Source organism: Leucoraja erinacea, chromosome 2 (genome assembly GCF_028641065.1).
Source record: "Leucoraja erinacea ecotype New England chromosome 2, Leri_hhj_1, whole genome shotgun sequence".
In the NCBI taxonomy this organism is placed as follows: Eukaryota; Metazoa; Chordata; class Chondrichthyes; order Rajiformes; family Rajidae; genus Leucoraja; species Leucoraja erinaceus.
This window is the reverse complement of record NC_073378.1, coordinates 104,101,582-104,120,583: the sequence shown is the minus strand read 5'-3', so window position 1 is coordinate 104,120,583 and position 19,002 is coordinate 104,101,582. Positions and strand designations below refer to the sequence as shown.

Here is a 19,002-nt window from a genome sequence, read left to right as displayed (position 1 = left end):
AGAGGCAGGAAACATGTTCCCGATGTTGGGGGAGTCTAGAACCAGAGGCCACAATTTAAGAATAAGGAGTAAGCCATTTAGAACGGAGACGAGGAAACACATTTTCTCACAGAGAGTGGTGAGTCTGTGGAATTCTCTGCCTCAAAGGGCGGTGGAGGCAGGTTCCCTGGATGCTTTCAAGAGAAAGCTAGATTGGGCTCTTAAAAATAGCAGTCAGGGGATATGGGGAGAAGGCAGGAACAGGGTACTAATTGGGGATGATCAGCGATGATCACATTGAATGGCGGTGCTGGCTCGAAGGGCCAAATGGACTACTCCTGCACCTATTGTCTATTGTCTAAGATCACACACCACAAAAACAGCCCCTCAGCCTACCATGCCTATGCCAACTGTCGAACTAATCAATACAAATTCCCTTTACCAGTGTTGATCCATGTGTCTTTTTACAATACTGCACATAAAAATGTGACTAAGGGGGTCAAATTTCAAATTCCTTCAAAAATGTTGACAAGCACTTTATTGGGTTCATGACTAACATAGTATCAACAAAATATATAAGAAATTATAGTATATTGATGGAAAGTTTCCGAAAATGACATCAGAATACACAAATACATTTTGTGTAATGTAATGGTTGTCGCGTGGTGTCCACCAGTGACCTGGTTGGCACAGTAAGTGTACGTATTTCCTATTCCTTTCTATGTTTATGAATACCACATGGAACAATGAAATTGCAAACACCATTTCCACTTCATTCACCTAATCATGTAGAAGAATACTGCATCCATCTGAGTACATTAAAAAGTACATTACCTTATGGATTTGAGCCAGTGATTTGTCAGATCGTTTGATTTGGGCTGATTTTTTTGTAAGTAAAATGTCTCCGTAACGGTCGTTGTGGAGCTTCCCGAAGTTGACACGAAGGAATGAAGTTAGTGACTTGGTCCGTACGAAAGGTAAACAAGAGAGAGTGTGTTTTCCCAAATTAAAGATTGGCTCAGTTTCTTAGTTTTGATGACCAATTTATAACCATATAACCATATAACAATTACAGCACGGAAACAGGCCATCTCAGCCCTACAAGTCCATGCCGAACAACTTTTTTTTCCCTTAGTCCCACCTGCCTGCACTTATACCATAACCCTCCATTCCCTTCTCATCCATATGCCTATCCAATTTATTTTTAAATGACACCAATGAACCTACCTCCATCACTTCCACTGGAAGCTCATTCCACACCGCTACCACTCTCTGAGTAAAGAAGTTCCCCCTCATATTACCCCTAAACTTCTGCCCCTTAATTCTGAAGTCATGTCCTCTTGTTTGAATCTTCCCTATTCTCAAAGGGAAAAGCTTGTCCACATCAACTCTGTCTATCCCTCTCATCATTTTAAAGACCTCTATCTAGTCCCCCCTTAACCTTCTGCGCTCCAAGGAATAAAGACATAACTTATTCAACCTTTCTCTGTAACTTAATTGTTGAAACCCAGCCAACAGTCTAGTAAATCTCCTCTGTACTCTCTCTATTTTGTTGACATCCTTCCTATAATTGGGCAACCAAAATTGTACACCATACTCCAGATTTGGTCTCAACAATGCCTTGTACAATTTTAACATTACATCCCAGCTTCTATACTCAATGCTCTGATTTATAAAGGCTAGCATACCAAAAGCTTTCTTTACCACCCTATCTATATGAGATTCCACCTTCAAGGAATTATGCACGGTTATTCCCAGATCCCTCTGTTCAACTGTATTCTTCAATTCCCTACCATTTACCATGTACATCGTATTTTGATTTGTCCCGCCAAGGTGTAGCACCTCACATTTATCAGCATTAAACTCCATCTGCCATCTTTCAGCCCATTTTTCCAAATGGCCTAAATCACTCTGTAGACTTTGGAAATCCTCTTCATTATCCACAACACCCCCTATCTTAATAATAATAATAATATACTTACTAATCCAATTTACCACACCTTCATCCAGATCATTGATCTACATTGATGGGATAATGATTTTATGATCCAAATGGCCTAAATCACTCTGTAGACTTTGGAAATCCTCTTCATTATCCACAACACCCCCTATCTTGGTATCATCTGCATACTTACTAATCCAATTTACCACACCTTCATCCAGATCATTGATGTACATGACAAACAACAAAGGACCCAACACAGATCCCTGAGGCACCCCACTAGTCACCTGCCTCCAACCCGATAAACAGCCATCCACCATTACCCTCTGGCTTCTCCCATTCAGCCACTGTTGAATCCATCTTGCTATTCCTGCATTTATACCCAACAGTTGAACCTTCTTAACCAACCTTCCATGAGGAACCTTGTCAAAGGCCTTACTAAAGTCCATATAGACGACATCCACTGCTTTACCCTCGTCAATTTCCCTAGTAACCTCTTCAAAAAATTCAAGAAGATTAGTCAAACATGACCTTCCAGGCACAAATCCATGTTGACTGTTCCTAATCAGACCCTGTTTATCCAGATGCTTATATATATTATCTCTAAATATCTTTTCCATTAATTTGCCCACCACTGACGTCAAACTAACAGGTCTATAATTGCTAGGTTTACTCTTAGACCCCTTTTTAAACAATGGAACAACATGCGCAGTACGCCAATCCTTGGGGACTATTCCCGTTTCTAAAGACATTAAAAATATTTCTGTAATAGCCCCGGCTATTTCTACACTAACTTCCCTCAATGTCCTAGGGAATATCCTGTCAGGACCTGGAGACTTATCCACTTTTATATTTTTCAAAAGTGTCAGTACTTCTTTTACTTTGAACCTCATAGTATCCATAGCTACTCTACTAGTTTCCCTTACCTCACATAATTCAATATCCTTCTCCTTGGTGAATACCGAAGAAAAAAAAAAATGTTCAATATCTCCCCCATCTCTTTTGGCTCTGCAGATAGCTGTCCACTCTGTCTCTCCAATGGACCAATTTTATCCCTCGTTATCCTTTTGCTATTAATATAGCTGTAGAAACCCTTTGGATTTACTTTCACCTTACTTGCCAAAGCAACCTCATATCTTCTTTTAGCTTTCGTTATACTCCTCAAGCACCTCATTTACTTCATGCTGCCTATAATTATTGTAGATCTCCCTCTTTTTCCGAACAAGATGTCCAATTTCCCTTGAAAACCAGGGCTCTTTCCAATTTTTACTGTTTCCTTTCAACCGAACAGGAACATAAAGATTCTGTACTCTTAAAATTTCCCCTTTAAATGTCCTCCATTTCTCTTCTACATCTTTCCCATAAAACAAAATGTCCCAGTTCACTCCTTTTAAATCATCTCGCATCTCATCAAAGTTAGCCTTTCTCCAATCAAAAATCTCAACCCTAGGTCCAGTTCTGACCCTCTCCATAATTATATTGAAACTAATGGTATTGTGATCACTGGACCCGAAGTGCTCCCCAACTCATACTTCCGCCACCTGTCCCGTCTCATTTCCTAACAGGAGGTCCAGCACTGCCCCTCCTCTAGTAGGTACCTCTATGTATTGCTGCAAAATACTATCCTGCACACATTTTACAAACTGTACATTTTACAAATGTCCAAACATTTTTTTTTAATTGATTTTAAAAAGTCGGAAAATATATCGTAAACGGTAGGTTTTTGAAAAGCATGAGAGGTTTGGAGCCTCTGTGATTTAACTTACGGAGGTACCGACCCCGATAATGGACACCAAGCATTGTACTGGATTATCTTTATGTTACTGTATTTTTCTCCTGGTATTGATGAAGTTATTTCCATAGATCATTATCAAAATGTATATGTATGAGGGGCCATATGAAGTTTATTTATGAATTAGATATTCATGACTAAACGTGGCAGTGTTTTTAATGTCACATTTTTGGTATCCAAATTGGTAGTAAAATGATGAAGATTTGTCTGTCATGAAAAAATGTTATTTATCAGGTTTCAAATGATGGGTAGATTTTTATTAAGAACAGTGTATTGGTGTAAAAAACTGAATAATAATCTTGTTCCTCAAAATCTCTCCAGCATTGTAAAAAGACACATATAATACAATGTCTGGGCAATTCAGGTGCTTGACCAGATGTTTTCTAAATGTAGCGAGCGCACCTGCCCCCACCACTTCTCAAGCAGTACAGAGCAGTTCCAGTTATACATGTATCAAAAAAAATATTCCTCAGATGCATTGTATACCTCTTACACCTCGCACCTTAAATGCATATCCTCTGGTTTTAGACATCTATGCCATGGGGAATTTGGTTATTTTTCTATCAATTATTTTTTCTATTAATGATTTGGATGAGAATGTCCAAGGCATGATTAGTAAGTTTACAGATGACACTAAAATGGGTGACATCATAGATGGTGAAGATGGTTATCAAAAATTACAGCAAGATCGTGAGCATTTGGGCATGTGGGCTCAAAAATAGTTAATGGAGTTTGATTCAGATGTGCGAGGAGTTGTATATTGATCAATCAAACCAGACTGGGAGTTTCACAGTGATTGGCAGGGATCTGGGGGAATGTCATAGAGCAAAGGGATCTAGAAGTGCAGCTACACAGTTCTTTGAAAATAGCATCACAGGTTGGTAGAGTCGTCAGGACACTGGCCTTCATCAGTCAGTATACAAGTTAGGATGTTATGTTACAGCAGTACAAGACATTAATGAGGCTGTATTTGGAGTAGTGTAGCACTTTGTCATCCTGAAATAGGAAGGATATTGTTAAGGGCCTGTCCCACTGTAGGAGGTAATTCAAGAGTTCTCCCGAGTTTCCCCTGATTCGAACTCGGAGAATTACGGTAATAGCCGTTCGTAGGTACTCGGAGTTCTCGTGGACATTTTTCAGTGCTGAAAAAACTTAATGAGTTACCGCATTTCCCGAGTACCTGCCGTTAGCATTACGAGCCGCTACAAGACATCCACGAGTTCCGACGTAGCCGCTACGTACATACGAGTTTGATTTTTTTGTTACTCGGGAGAGCTCTTGAATTACCTCGTACAGTGGGACAGCCCCTTAAAGTGTGGAAAGTGGAAAGTGTGCAGAGATTTATGAGGATGTTGCCAGGACTTGACAGCCTGAGCTATAGGGAAAGGTTGGCAGGGGAAATGAGGAACCAGATGACAGAGTTTTAAGGTGAGAGGGGAAAGATTTAATCAGAACCTGAAGGGCAACTTTTTCCACGTGATAGTTGTTGGATACATGGAAGGATCTGCCAGAGAAGGTTGCTGAGGCAGGTACTATATCAACATTTGGAAAGAGACATGATAGGAAAGGTTTAGAGGGATACAAGCCAAACGCAGGCAAGTGGGACTACTATAGATGCGGCATCCTGATAGGCCTAGGGAACGGGCCAAAGGGCCTATTTTTGTGCCGTATGACTATGGCTCCCTTATTACCACAATATAGCTTTTGATTTGTCAAGTAACTGGAAAGTGACATCAGCAAATTAACAAAGTGCTGGAGGAACACAGCGGGTCAGACAGCATCTGCGGACAATAAACAATAGGTGCAGGAGTAGGCCATTCGGCCCTTCATCCAGCACCGCCATTCAATGTGATCATGGCTGATCATCCCCAATCTGTACCCCGTCCCTGCCTTCTCCCCATATCCACTGACTCCGTTATATTTAAGAGGAAATGGGCAGACGACATTTGGGGTCGGGAAACAGACATTACATTAATCACTTTGATTTCCACCCATAAGAGTAGAAAATGGCATTTTGGAACAAGGTGATTTCTTTAATTATGGCCAATAGATAGATATCCTATATCCATGGGGAGGGGGTGCAGAGATGGGGAGAAAGATAATTCACATTTGGAGACAAAGTGCTGTTATTGCGATTGTGCAATTTGGAGAACTTTCCCCTACGTATTAAATTGTGAAAGCTGCAGGTAAAAGAATAAAATACTGAAGACGTCAGCTGCTGCAAACAGCAATACATTGGCTGAAAAATAATAAAATACCGTTGCGCAACGTAAATAAAAGGCCTGACACACGCATTTCTCAAAACAATAAAGGTCACTACAAAAGGAGAGACCTCTCCCCAAACAAAACAGACAATTGGATAATGAAATGAATTAGACGCAAAGAAACGAGGTGGGGTGGGGGGGGAATCACGATGATGCAGCAAGATTCAAATATTACCTTACCTATTTCAATTCACTTAAAACTATAATTGATGAATAACTGAGCATTTCTTGCTGAAGTGATGCTGGAATAGATAAACTGGGGATGGTGCACAGTATAAAGCTGCAGCTAGACACTTGCAGCCCGATCCCTCCCTCTCCGTCTGGAAGCTGCCAGTCAGCGCGCATGGGCGGGCAGGCATCACATTACCACCAGCGAGGGGAGATGTCGCTGTTTCCCTGGACCGCTCTGCGGCTGCGCCCGGGTCGCATTGTGGCCCGTGGCAGTGGCACCGCACCGCGCGGACCGGTCCGGAGTCCGGAGCGCCACCGCGAGCACGTGCTCCCTCCTCCCCCCCCAGTGAGGGGCTGCATGGCGGGCAATTCCCATCCACTCCCCGTTAGCGAGGAATATAGTCTGCAATAAAAAGTTTCCAAATTAAACAAGTTTGCATTCAGCAAACAAATTGAAGAGTGCCTTCCTTTGGAGGAGGAAACACAAATCTGGGTAACGTAACGTAACATAACATAACAGTTATGGGTAACATAACAGGAAACGATTTCATATTACAGCTGATAATAATATTAGTTTTGAATCATTATAGTGGAAAGAGGTCATTCAGTCCATCGAATTTATGGTGGCACTCAGGACATTCGGAATTCATGTGATAGGTGCAGAATTAGGCCCATCAAGTCTACTCCACCATTCAATCATGGTTGTTCTATCCCTCTTAACCCCATTTTCCTGCCTTCTCCACATAATGTCAGTCACCCGTACTAATCAAGAATTTCTTTAGCTTGCCGACCTTCCTTCAGGTGAGAGTACAGGATTTGTTTAGGGAGACGTGTGTTGGACATGCGGATGACATGGCCAGTCCATCGAAGTTGGTGCTGCATTATTGTGCTGGTGATGCTGGTCATGTTGGTTTCCTCCAAAATGCTGATGATGTGTTTGTCCTCCCAGCTGATCTTTCGTAAGGATCTTTGATGGTATTGTTCCAGGGCTCTCAGGTGCCTGCTGTAGGTGGTCCATGACTAGGCTCCATACAACAGGATGGAGAGGACAACGGCTCTAGACCAGCAGTTTTATTTGAGTCTTTAGGTCTTGGTCTTCAAAGACTCTTTTCCTGAGTTTGGCGTAGGCTCTCCTGCACAACTCAGGCGATGGTTGACCTCGGAGTGCAGTGGTAGAGTTGTTGCCTTACAGCGCCAGAGACCCAAGTTCGATCCTGACTATGGGTGTCACCTGTAAGGAGTTTGTATGTTCTCCCTGTGATTGCATGAGTTTTCTCCAGATGTCCTTTGGCTTTCTCCCACATTTCAAAGGTTTGTAGGTTAATTGGCTTCTGTAAAATGTCCCTAGTTTATAGGATGGAACTAGTGTACGTGTGATTGCAGGTCGGCGTGGTTTCAGTGGGCCGAAGGACCTGTTCCATGCTGTATCACTAAACTAAACTAAATCTTCTTTCAGTGGCAGGCGACTTGTTTGTCTGCAAATCATTGTTATGTTTTTTTAGTTAATAAGAATTACATTAAACTAATTTTATGAAGGCCATTTTTGGGGGGTTTATATTTATCTACAATCACATCTACTCGCGTTGTTTGTAGTGTTTTGCCTCCAGGTACATGGAGTAAAACTCTCTCATGTCTTCATATACCATGGCTCAGGACACTAGTTATCGTATGCTTTTAATATAATCACAAAAACACGATTAGCTGTTTGGATAGCCTCCAGCTGCATATGCTTGATTCAGAATTTAGGCAAACAGTTATATTATTACCAGGTAAATGATGTTACAGGCACTAATGTACATCAAGTGATTTCAATACATATTAGCAAAACTCTTTAGTACATTTTGTAACTTTCTTGAGTAATAACAGTATTTGTAAAACTAAATAAAAACTAGTGTATTCTTTTATTAGCCTTTGTTTTTAAATCTGCATCTGAAGCATATTTTACTGCATTGCATGTGTATGTGAGAATACAAGCAATACTGCCACAGTTACATCTGCGGTTAGTCAGCAGTTTCTAATGGACTACATTGCACTTGCTAATTCTTTCAACTCAGAGAAGTAAAAGAGACCCCAGATGTAATTAGGAGCTTCTGTTAATGTAAAGGTTCATTGTTGGCAGGAATGTTTATGAAGCTTCAAGCACCCAAATTGTACCATGTTAAATTGTTCACCTTGTGCAATGAGAGTCTGCTTCAGGCAAACTAAAACATTGATTAAAGAGAATATTATTCTAATTGCGTTCCTGGCCAAATCTTAAGAGTTTTAATTAAGCTTGTCGCCAGCATGTCCCTTACAATTTAAATTGACTGCAAGTCAGCATGCCATAAATTTGCAGTGCTTTTATGCAGATCCTGGGCGGCACGGTGGCACAGCAGTAGAGCTACTGTCTTACAGCGCCAGATACCCTAGTCAAGTCAACTTTATTCGTCACATACACATTTGAGATGTGCAGTGAAATGAAATGTGGCAATGCTCGCGGACTTTGTGCAAGAAACAAACAAACAAACTACAAACAGAATGGAACATAATCACATATTCGTTTACATTTACATATTGTGGGAGGAAGGAAAAAGGGAAAAAAAACAGCAATTTAAAAAAAACAGTAGAATGGTACAGTAAAGTTAGTCCCTGGTGAGGTAGGAGTTTACAGTCCTAATGGCCTCTGGGAAGAAACTCCTTCTCAACCTCTCCGTTCTCACAGCATGGCAACGGAGGCGTTTGCCTGACCATAGCAGCTGGAACTGTCCGTTGCAGGGGTGGAAGGGGTCTTATTGGCTCTGGAGTTGCACCTTCTGATGTTCCTGCAGAGGGGCGAGTGAAGATCCCATAGTGCGTTCGGCAAAAACGCACTACTCTCTGCAGAGCCTTCTTGTCCTGGGCAGAGTAGTTCCCAAACCAAATTGTGATATTTCCGGACAAGATGCTTTCCACAGCCGCTGAGTAGAAGCACTGGAGGATCTTCAGAGACACTCTGAATTTCCTCAATTGCCTGAGGTGGTAAAGGCGCTGTCTTGCCTTACTCACGAGTGCTGCAGCGTGTGATGTCCATGTCATATCCTCAGAGATGTGGACTCCCAGGTATTTAAAACAGCTCACTCTATCCACAGTATCCCCATTTATCCTCAATGGTGTGTACGTCCTCAGATGATGTGCCCTCCTAAAGTCCACGATCAGCTCAGGGGTTTTAGATGCTCTCTGATCCATTTTGAGCCTTATTTTGGAGCATTTTTGAACCAAATTTGTGACCAATATTTCAGAAATTAACAGGAATCTGAGAGGTAGCTTTTTCACACAAAGGGTGCTGGGTGTATGTAACGAGCTGCCAGAGGAGGTAGTTAAGTCTGGGACTATCCTAATGTTTAAGAGTCATTTGAACACATACATTGATAAGACAGATTTAGATGGATATGGGCCAAACGCATGTGAGTGGGACTAGTTTAGATGGGACACTGTGGGAAAGTTGGGCTGAAGGTCCTGTTTCCACACTGCATCATCTATATCTATATTACTAAAAGTCTGTTCTTGACCGGTTTTGGCCATCTGTGCTGCGATTTCCGAGAGAACGCCGCCACCTACGGCCGTCATTTTTGGCCACCTCGCTCAGAGCCCCCCTCCGCCGTATGTGTGCCGAGGATTTTTCCCGTCAATGAAAAATGACAGATATATTAATGTTTTTACAAAATTCCCCATTCTCTCTGCTGCTCCTACTGGTGGGAGGGGGAGGGACTATAAAACCAGGAAGTGTTGTGCCTCAATTAATCTCTGCAAGCTGGAGCTCTGTCAATTAGTCTCTGTCACTCTGAGCTCTGAATGATACTGAACAAATGTCTACAGCACAGTGAGTACCCTTAATTTGGTTTGAAACACACCCCTACCCCCTTCCCTCCACCCTCCCTCCCCGTCGTTGCTCCCCGCCTCTCCCCTTCCCTCACCCCCCTCTCAGCACACCCTCTCTCTCCCCCTCTCTCCCCCCCCCTCTCCCTCCCCCCCTCCCCCTCCCCCTCCCCCCCCCTCCCCCTCTCCCCCCCCCTCTCTCCCCCCCTCCCCCTCTCTCCTCCCCCCCCTCTCTCCTCTTCTTCTCCCCCCCCCCCCCTCTCTCCCCCCCTCCCCCCCCCCCTCTCTCCTCCCCTCCCCCCCCCCCCCCCCCCCCCTCCCCCCCTCTCTCTCTCCCCCCTCCCTCTCCCCTCTCTCTCCCCCCTCCTCCCCTCCTCCCCCCCTCCCCCCCTCCCCCCCCCCCCTCCCCTCCCTCCCCCTAAACCCCCTCCCCTCCACAGCCCCTACCCTCTTCCCCTCCACCTTCTACACTCCCCTCCCCCTGCCTGCTCCCCCCCCCCTCACCCCCTCTCAGCACCCCCTCTCTCTCTCCCCTCACTCTCACCCTCTCTCTCTCTCCCCCTCCCCCCTCCTCCTCCCCCACCTTTCCCCCCTCACCCCCCCTCCCTCTTCTCCTCCTCCACCCCCCCCCCCCTCTTGCCACTCTCTCTCTCCTGTCCTCTGTCTCTCTCTCTGTCTCTCTGCCCCTTCTCTCTCTGCCCTCACCCTCTCTACCCCCCCCCCCTTCCCCTCTCTCTAGATGTGACTGCAAGTTGGGGGCTATGCGTCAGTAGATAGGGTGGTATGGGGTAAAAGGAGCAAATTAATAATATTAATATAATATCAAGGGGGGTAATTAACGTGAGTGCGGGGGGGGGGGAATAGTTAGTGTGTGTGACGCTGCATGCCGCCTCCCCCTCACAACCGCATGTTGGGGGAACAGACCCAACGGGTCTGCACTTGGTCTAGTATATTACTAAAGGTCTGTTCTTGACCGGTTTTGGCCTTCTGTGCTGCAATTTCCGAGAGAATGCTGCCACCTACGGCCGTCATTTTTGGCCACCTCACTGAGAGCCCCACTTCGCCGCACGTGTGCCGAGGATTTTTCCCGTCGATGAAAAATGACAGAGATATTAATGTTTTTACAAAATTCCCCATTCTCTCTGCTGCCCCTGCTGGAGGGAGGGGGGGGGACTATAAAACCAGGAAGTGGTGTGCCTCAATCAGTCTCTGCAAGTGGTGTGCCTCAATCAGTCTCTGCAAGTGGTGTGCCTCAATCAGAGCTCTGAATGACACTGAACAAATGTCTCCACAGCTGTGGGTACCCATAATGTGGTTTGAAAATGAAAATATGGTTAGTTTGAGGAAAAAAGCACTGCCTGCAAATGGTTGTTTGGGGGGGGTTTGGGTTGAAGTAAAAAGGCACCCTCTTTCTCTCTCTCTCCCCCCACCTCTCTCTCCCCACCTCTCTCTCCCTCCCTATCCCTCTCTCTTTCTCCCTCTCTCTCCCCCTCTCCCCCCCTCCTTCTCTCCCTCCTCTCCCCTCCTTCTCCCCACTCCCCCTCCCCCTCTCCCCCCCCCCCTCCCCCTCCTCCCCACTCCCCCCTCCTCCCCTCCCCCACCACCCCCCCCCTCTCCTCTCCCATCGCCCCTCTCCTCTCCCACCCCCCTCTCCTCTCCCTCCCTCTCCCCCGTCCCTGCACCTTGGTCTCCTTCCCCCTCCCTCCCTCTCTTGGGCAGATGGGTGAGGAAAATAGTCTCCCTCTCCCCCCCATGATTGATACTCCCTCTCCCCCCCCCTCTCCCCCCTCCCCCTCCCCCTCTCCCCTCCCCTCCCTCTCCTCCCTCCCCTGTCTCCCCTCGATCCCTCCCCCCCCTCTCCTCCCCCTCTCCCTCCCCCTCTCCATCTCCCTCTCCCTTCCTCTCTCTCTCCCCCCCTCTCTCCTCTTTAGATCATCCCTCTCTCTCTCTCCCCCTCTCCCCCCCATCTCTCCCCTTCTCTTTCTCTGTCTCTGCCCCTTCTCTCTCTACCCCCGCCCCCCACCCCCCTCTAGATGTGACTGCAAGTTGGGGGCTATGCGTCAGTAGATAGGGTGGTTATGGGGTAAAAGGAGCAAATTAATAATATTAATATGGTATCAAGGGGGATAATTAGCGTGAGTGCGGGGGGGGGGGGGGATAGTTAGTGTGTGTGAAGCTGCATACCGCCTCCCCCCCCCCCCCCCATAACCGCACGTTGGGGGAACAGGCCCAACGGGTCTGCACTTGGTCCAGTTCTATGACTAAAAAGTGAAGAAGAAAAATGCATGTAGATAAATAGAGCAGATTTGAAAGAGGAGTGAAATGTAAAGGCAGAGAGAGGTTTATTGGTGGAAAGGAACATCGGAAAGTAGGGGGGAGAGTGGGCTTGGGCAGATGGGTGAAGGGAAAATAGTCACAAAATGCTGGAGTAACTCAGCGAGTCAGACAGCACCTGTGGAGAAGATTGATAGATTCTTGATTGATACGGGTGTCAGTGGTAATGGGGAGAAGGCAGGAGAATGAGAGGGAAAGATAGTCATAGTGATACAGTGTGGAAACAGGCCCTTCGGCCCAGCATGTCCCATCTGCACTAGTCCAACCTGCCCACGTTTGATCCATATCCCTCTGAACCTGTCCTATCCATGTACCTGTCTAACTGTTTCTTAAATGTTGCGATAGTCCCTGCCTCAACTACCTCCTCTGGCAGCTTGTTCCATACACCTACCACCCTTTGTGTGAAAAACATACCCCACAGATTCCTATTAAATCTTTTGCCCTTCACCTTAAACTTATGTCCTCTGCTCCTCGATTCACTTACTCTGGGCAAAAGACTCAACCATATCTATTCAAATCATGATTTTATACACCTCTATTAGATCATCCCTCATCCTCCTGTGCTCCATGAAATAGAGTCCCAGCCTACTCAACCTCTCCCTATAGCTCTGGCCCTCTAGTCCTGGCAACATCCTCGTAAATCTTCACTGTACCCTTTCCAGTTTGATGACATCTTTCTATAACATGGTGCCCAGAACTGAACACAATACTCTGAATGCGGCCTCACCAACTTCTTATGCAACTGAATTGAATTGAATTCCTTTATTGTCATTCAGACCTTATGGTCTGAACGAAATTTCGTGCCTGCAGTCATACATACAATCATACAATAATAAACAACAAAAAACACAAATTAGTTACTCCAGCACTCAGTGAAACGTCACAGAACAGGGCAAGATTAGTAAGTTTGATGATGATACAGAAGTGAGTGGTTTTGCAGATAGTGAAGATGGTTGTGAAAGATTGCAGCAGGATCTGGATCAATTAGCCAGGTGGGCAGAGGAATGGTTGATGGTTGCATGGTTCCTTGAAGGTCGTGTCGCAGGTATATCAGGTGGTCAAAAAGTATTTTGGCACTTTGGCCCTCATCAGTCAGAGTATTGAGTATAAATGTTGGGAGGTCATGTTGCAGTTGTACAAGACGTTGGTGAGACCGCATTTAGAATATTGTGTTCAGTTCTGGGCACCATGTTATAGGAAAGATGTCAAACTGAAAAGAGTACAGAGATCCCCATCCTGGATCAGTCCAATCAGGGTTGTGTCATCCGCAAACTTGAGAAGCTTGTCAGAGGTGTCTGTGGAGGTGCAGTCATTGGATGTGGCGAGAGTAGAGGAGAGGGGAGAGTACGCATCTTGCGGTGCTCCAATGCTGAGCGTTTGCGGGTCCGAGATATGCTTTCCCGCCTCACATGCTGCTTCCTGTCAGAAAGCTGGTGATCCACCGACAGAGGGGTTCAGGCACAGTCAACTCAGAAAGTTTGGAGCGTAGTAGCTCTGGCACAATGGTGTTGAATGCAGAGCTAAAATCAATAAAACAAAATCCTCGCATAGGTCCCCTGGCGGTCTAGGTGCTGGAGGATGAAGTGCAGGACCAGATTGACTGCGTCATCCACAGATCTATTGGCCCAATATGCAAAATGCAGATGGTCCAGCAGAGGGATTGTGATATGTTTCAGCTTGGCCAGCACAGTAACCCTAAGATTTTTGCCTCCACACAGTGAGGAGGTGCCTGCTGAACTCACTGTGGTGGATGTTAATTTGTGTTTATTGTGTGTTTTGTTCTTTGTTATTACATGTATGGCTGCAGGCAACGACATTTCATTCAGACCGAAAGGTCTGAATGACAAATAAAGGATCTAGGTCTGTCTAAGTCTAAGCCTTTCAACGGTCTTCACGACTACAGAGGTCAGTGCGACAAGCCTGAAGTCATTCAGACCAATAATACTTACCTCTTTGGGTACAGGGACAATAGTGGAAACTTTGAAGCAGGCAGGGACAGTACATCTTTGCAGGGACTGGTTAAAAATGAGTAATTGGGTGTGAAGTGGTGAAATATCGACTGAATGAGCCGCGGGTGTTGGAGAGCCGGGGCTGAGAGAGGGATGGAAGTAGTGGTGGGGGCAGATGCGGACGGGGTTCCGGGGCTGGCGAGTGTTTGCCAGGCTGGCGAGTGTTTGCCGGGCTGGCGAGTGTTTGCCGGGCTGGCGAGTGTTGCCGGGCTGGCGAGTCGCTCGCTGCAGCTCCAGCCATGTAGCAGCCTCAGTGTAAGTGCCCCGAGCCGTCTGAGGCGTCGGCAGCATTGCGCCGCTGCCGTGAGAGTCTCTGTGCCGAATTTGCCCTGGTGACCGGCATGGATCAGACTGTGGCTCGGTGCATCCTGGAGGCCAACCAGTGGTGGCTGGAGGTAGGTACCAAGCACTGGGTAGAAACGGTGGAAGATAGTGGCCTTAAAATGGGGGTGGTTGGAGAAAGCATCCTGCTTGCCTGCTAGATTTTCACTTACTGTAACTGCAGGAAAAATGTTCCTGATGTTGTGGGAGTTCAGAACCAGGAGTCACAGTTTAAGAATAAAGGGTAGGCCAGTTAGGACTGAGATGAGGACAAACTTTCTTCACCCAGAGAGTTGTGAATCTATGGAATTCTCTACCACAGAAGGCAGTGGAGGCCAATTCACTGGATGTTTTCAAGAGAGAGTTACATTTAGCTCTTGGGGCGAGCAAAATCAAGGGATATGGGGAAAAAACAGGAAAGAGGTACTGATTTTAGATGAACACCCATGATCATATTGAATGGCAGTGCTGGCTTGAAGGGCCGAATGGTCTATTCCTGCACCTATTTTCTATGTTTCTATGCTTGAGTATATGGCAATAAAACACGACCACTTGATTTTGAAGCATTCATGCATGGTGGAGGTATAATGTAGTCATAGAATGATAGTGTGAAAACAGGCCCTTCGGGGCAACTTGCCCACACCCGCCAACAAGTCCCGGCTACACTATCTGCTTTTGGTCCATATCCCTCCAAACCTGTCCTATCCATGTATCAGTCTAACTGTTTCTTAAATGTTGGGATAGTCCCTGCCTCAACTACCTCCTATGGCAACTTGTTTCATGCACCCACCACCCTTTTTGTGGAAAAAGTTACCCCTTAAAATGTTACCTCTTAAAAATACTTGAAACAAAAAACATTGAAATAATACTTCTACAATGCACTAAAACATGATTTTACAAAGGATTTTAATACATCAAATTTCAAAAAGTCCCTAACGTGGGAGGGAGGACACCCCCCTACCAAACCCTCCCCTCGCCGGGTACCCCCAAGGCCAGTGATCAGTGATTGCTCAGCCCCCCCACTCAAAAACGCTACACGGTCCTGGTTCAGACAGAGAGCACTGCCAGATGTGAGCGGGGAACTGAGGCCAGTTGTCTGTGATGTCTGGATCCGAATGCTCAGCTCTTCATTTTTCGGAGTTGGCTAATGTTATTGATTTGTAATTAGCCTGATTTGTAATTAGTTGACAAAACCTTAATTTATTAATCTGGAATATCCAGGGGGATGGGATAAGTCTAATATTAAAATGACATGCAAGGTGTCAGGCTGTCTATCACCACATACAGTCCCGACAACCAATTATTTCCTTCAGTTAAATATTGGGAAGGTAGCACTATTATCATTTGCCACGCAACTATTATGTTTGTTTACCTCACTGACTATTTCTAACCCCCCCCCCCCCCCCCCCAATTCCTTTGACAGGTTAAATAGAAATGTCCCCATTCTCGTTGTTTTATTAATTAAACACGTAGATGATCCTCAAGGAGTTTAATCAGATGGAAATTGATTCAGATGCGATGTTTAAGAGCTTGTTCAAAGAAGAGGCATATTTTAAAGGAGTGACAGAAATGCTTGCAGGGGAATGTGTGAGGAGGTAATTATTTGTCTTTAATTTTAGCTTGAACCAGGACATCTGAAGATTTAAAGTTTAATATAGTAATTGTGCTGATACTGATTCCAACCAACCACGCAATGAATATCATGCATTCAGGAGGTTTAATTTTTCTCATGCTATTTAAACTTAACTTGGATTTCAATCACTTCAATGTAAAAGTAATTGGGAATGGGGAGCACTGGAACAAAAATGTGCCCTCGGTACATATTAACTCACATATAATAATGTATGCATGTTGGTAGGTGCAATCAAAACAAAGATCTTTTCATCATAGTTGTGTTATGAATACCACAGAAAATATTATGTATTCTCAAGATCATATTTAATAGAATAATATTGCTTAAATGTATAGTTATTGGACTTTGCATTTCGGAAAAGTCCCAGCTGAGAGGAAGACAGCAAAATACTGAAAATATTGGGGGTGAAAATGACTTCAGGACAGTTTGTTAGAAAAATGAAGGAAATGGTAACAGAATACATACAGCTGAATGAGTATAATTTTATGGATGAGAAATTGTGTTCAACCAATTGATGACTTATTTGACAAAGTAACTAGCATGTTAGATAACCTGGAAGCCAATGGATATAGCAAATATTGTTATGCAAAATTTTGTCCGTGAAGTGCCCCATAAAAGATTACCACATTAGATAAGCACCTGTGGACTTGAATGTAATAGGAAGCCCAGGGGGTCAGATATGGGGCTTTATGTGTGGGCCAGGTATATTGTCAGTGCAGAGGGGCTAGGCCAAGTGTGCATCCAGAATCAAGGTCTGGAATTGTACTATGTGCGCAGTCAAAGCTGGGACAATGCGAGTGTTCAGCACTGGGAACTTAAGCAGGTAAGCAGCTATGATCAGGGTAGACTAGGGGGGCAGGTGTAAGGCAGGAATGAGAGAAGGTACGCAACTGGAGTTAGGGTCAGGAGTAGTACCAGGTGTGCAGTGAAACCTAGGTTGGACAACATGGGCCAAGTGTTTGATTATAATCTGATTTCCATACATGAATATACTAAGATCATTCATGTGATGCACCTGTTGATCAGAGCCTGGCTCTACTGTGGAATATAATTAGGAATGTAATTTAGCCTAACCTTGTTCATAGCTAATCCAATTTAAAGCATAAATATTGCATTCAAGTGTAAGTGAAAAGACTCGCTACAGTATGCACCAGATTGCACAATTTCAAACTGAAAAATGCAAAAGCTCCGTACCAATGGGAGGGGTTACACCCCCCTCCCACACCCTCCCCCTCCACCTCGGTCGCTATGCTCCCTCGGGCTTGGTCTCTCGCAATTTTTGACTCCCAACTCTCACCCAATGTTGGCAGCCCTGCAGTTAGCTGGACATTGGTGCACCATCAGGCCTTCATGGAAAAGTTCTTCCAGACGAACACATTTGACCACAAGTCCACCAGGCAGTGAACAGCATGGAATATCCTTGGGGCACTGCAGGAAAAGGACTCTATGGATCCTATGGTGTAGTTCCCTGAGCGGACTGCCCAGCTTGTCTTGTGTAATATATCATCACCAAAGCTCACCAACAGGCACCAAGACATCACTTGGCTGGTGGTGAGGGAAGAAGTCAGATCCTTCCTGCACCATTGGAATCTTACTACCAGTGCACGCTGTCCACGGGATGGCTGCGATGGAGAGGAGGCAGTTGCCCACCTATTCACAGAATGTGGATTTGCGAAGAGTCTGGAGAATGATGCAAAGGTCCTTTTATCCTGAACATAGATAATACGTGCAGGAGTAAGTCCTTCGGCCCTTCGAGCCAGCAGCGCCATTCAATGTAATAATGGCTGATCATCCAAAATCAGTACCACATTCCTGCTCTGTAACAGAGAACTCTCTGATTTACCGACTGTTCCCAGGGATATATTCGGAGATGGCCATCAAGTGGTGCTGGAAGGTTATCTACTCGGTGAAAGACGTTCTTTGGTCTGCGCGATACTTGTTGATCTTCAAGCAGAGCGAGATGTCCTTCAAGGAATGCCGCTGACTGGTCCATTCCAGACTACAGGTGTACATGCTAAGGGACGCACTGAATCTTGTTACAGTCATGCCAGGGCTCTGTGGGGGAGGACCACTGTCTAGGATCCTTCCGCTGCTGCACATTGCTGGGCATGGTCTGTGGAGACGCCTCTCAAACGAGTGGCGGGATATTACCCCAGGAACCCATATAAAGTAGCAAAGGTGCCTGCTCCTCTATAATCTTTGGACACCATCACCATACAAGGCAAATTAATATATATATAGCCGCTGAGAATGCCGGAAGATTTTTTGCATAGTTCTTGTTTTGTGTATATTTTTTATTTTATAAGGTTTTATATTTTATAAAGTTTATTTTTTAGAAGAAAATGTGATTCTTCTATCAGCCGCAGGTTTAAACATCCGGCCGGCCGGCCTCCCGTGTGCGACGCTGCCTCCATGGCAACGGCCGGCATTGGCTTTGTCACCGTGACCTTGGTGCATCGTTAACAACGGCCACAGCAGCAAAACCGCGGCATCAGAGGTAACAAAAACATGAATTAACCGGGGCAAAAACAAATCTTTACCGAGCGTCCCGTGTGTCAACGTGTGGCGGCATGCCTTTGCAGCAAGTGTGGATTGGTAGGATCTTTGCAATGAATCCCGAGAACAAACGACGAAGCAGTCGGAAGGTTATTGGCGTTGCACCTCGGCAGACAGATCGCACAAGGCAGGCGGCGGAGGGGCCGAAGCGGCGGAACAGCCGTTGC

The 19,002-nt window shown here is 45.4% G+C and overlaps 1 protein-coding gene across 6 annotated transcripts in view; it reads right to left on the bottom strand.

Moving 5' to 3' along the window:
• The window catches only part of LOC129713338 (cytoplasmic dynein 1 intermediate chain 1), a 150,631-nt gene extending 131,690 nt beyond the window's left edge, over positions 1 to 18,941 (bottom strand). For 2 of the 6 annotated variants that reach the window (XM_055662325.1, XM_055662332.1), the window contains exon 1: positions 17,577 to 18,768. In XM_055662325.1, coding sequence (XP_055518300.1) covers positions 17,577 to 17,620 — 44 coding nt within the window. In that variant the 5' untranslated portion in view covers positions 17,621 to 18,768. Of the gene's footprint in view, positions 1 to 6,157; positions 6,354 to 17,576; positions 18,772 to 18,819 lie in introns of those variants that run through there. The other 4 variants (XM_055662341.1, XM_055662367.1, XM_055662351.1 and 1 more) reach the window with 4 other exon arrangements.
• Between the last annotated feature and the right edge of the window lie 61 nt (positions 18,942 to 19,002).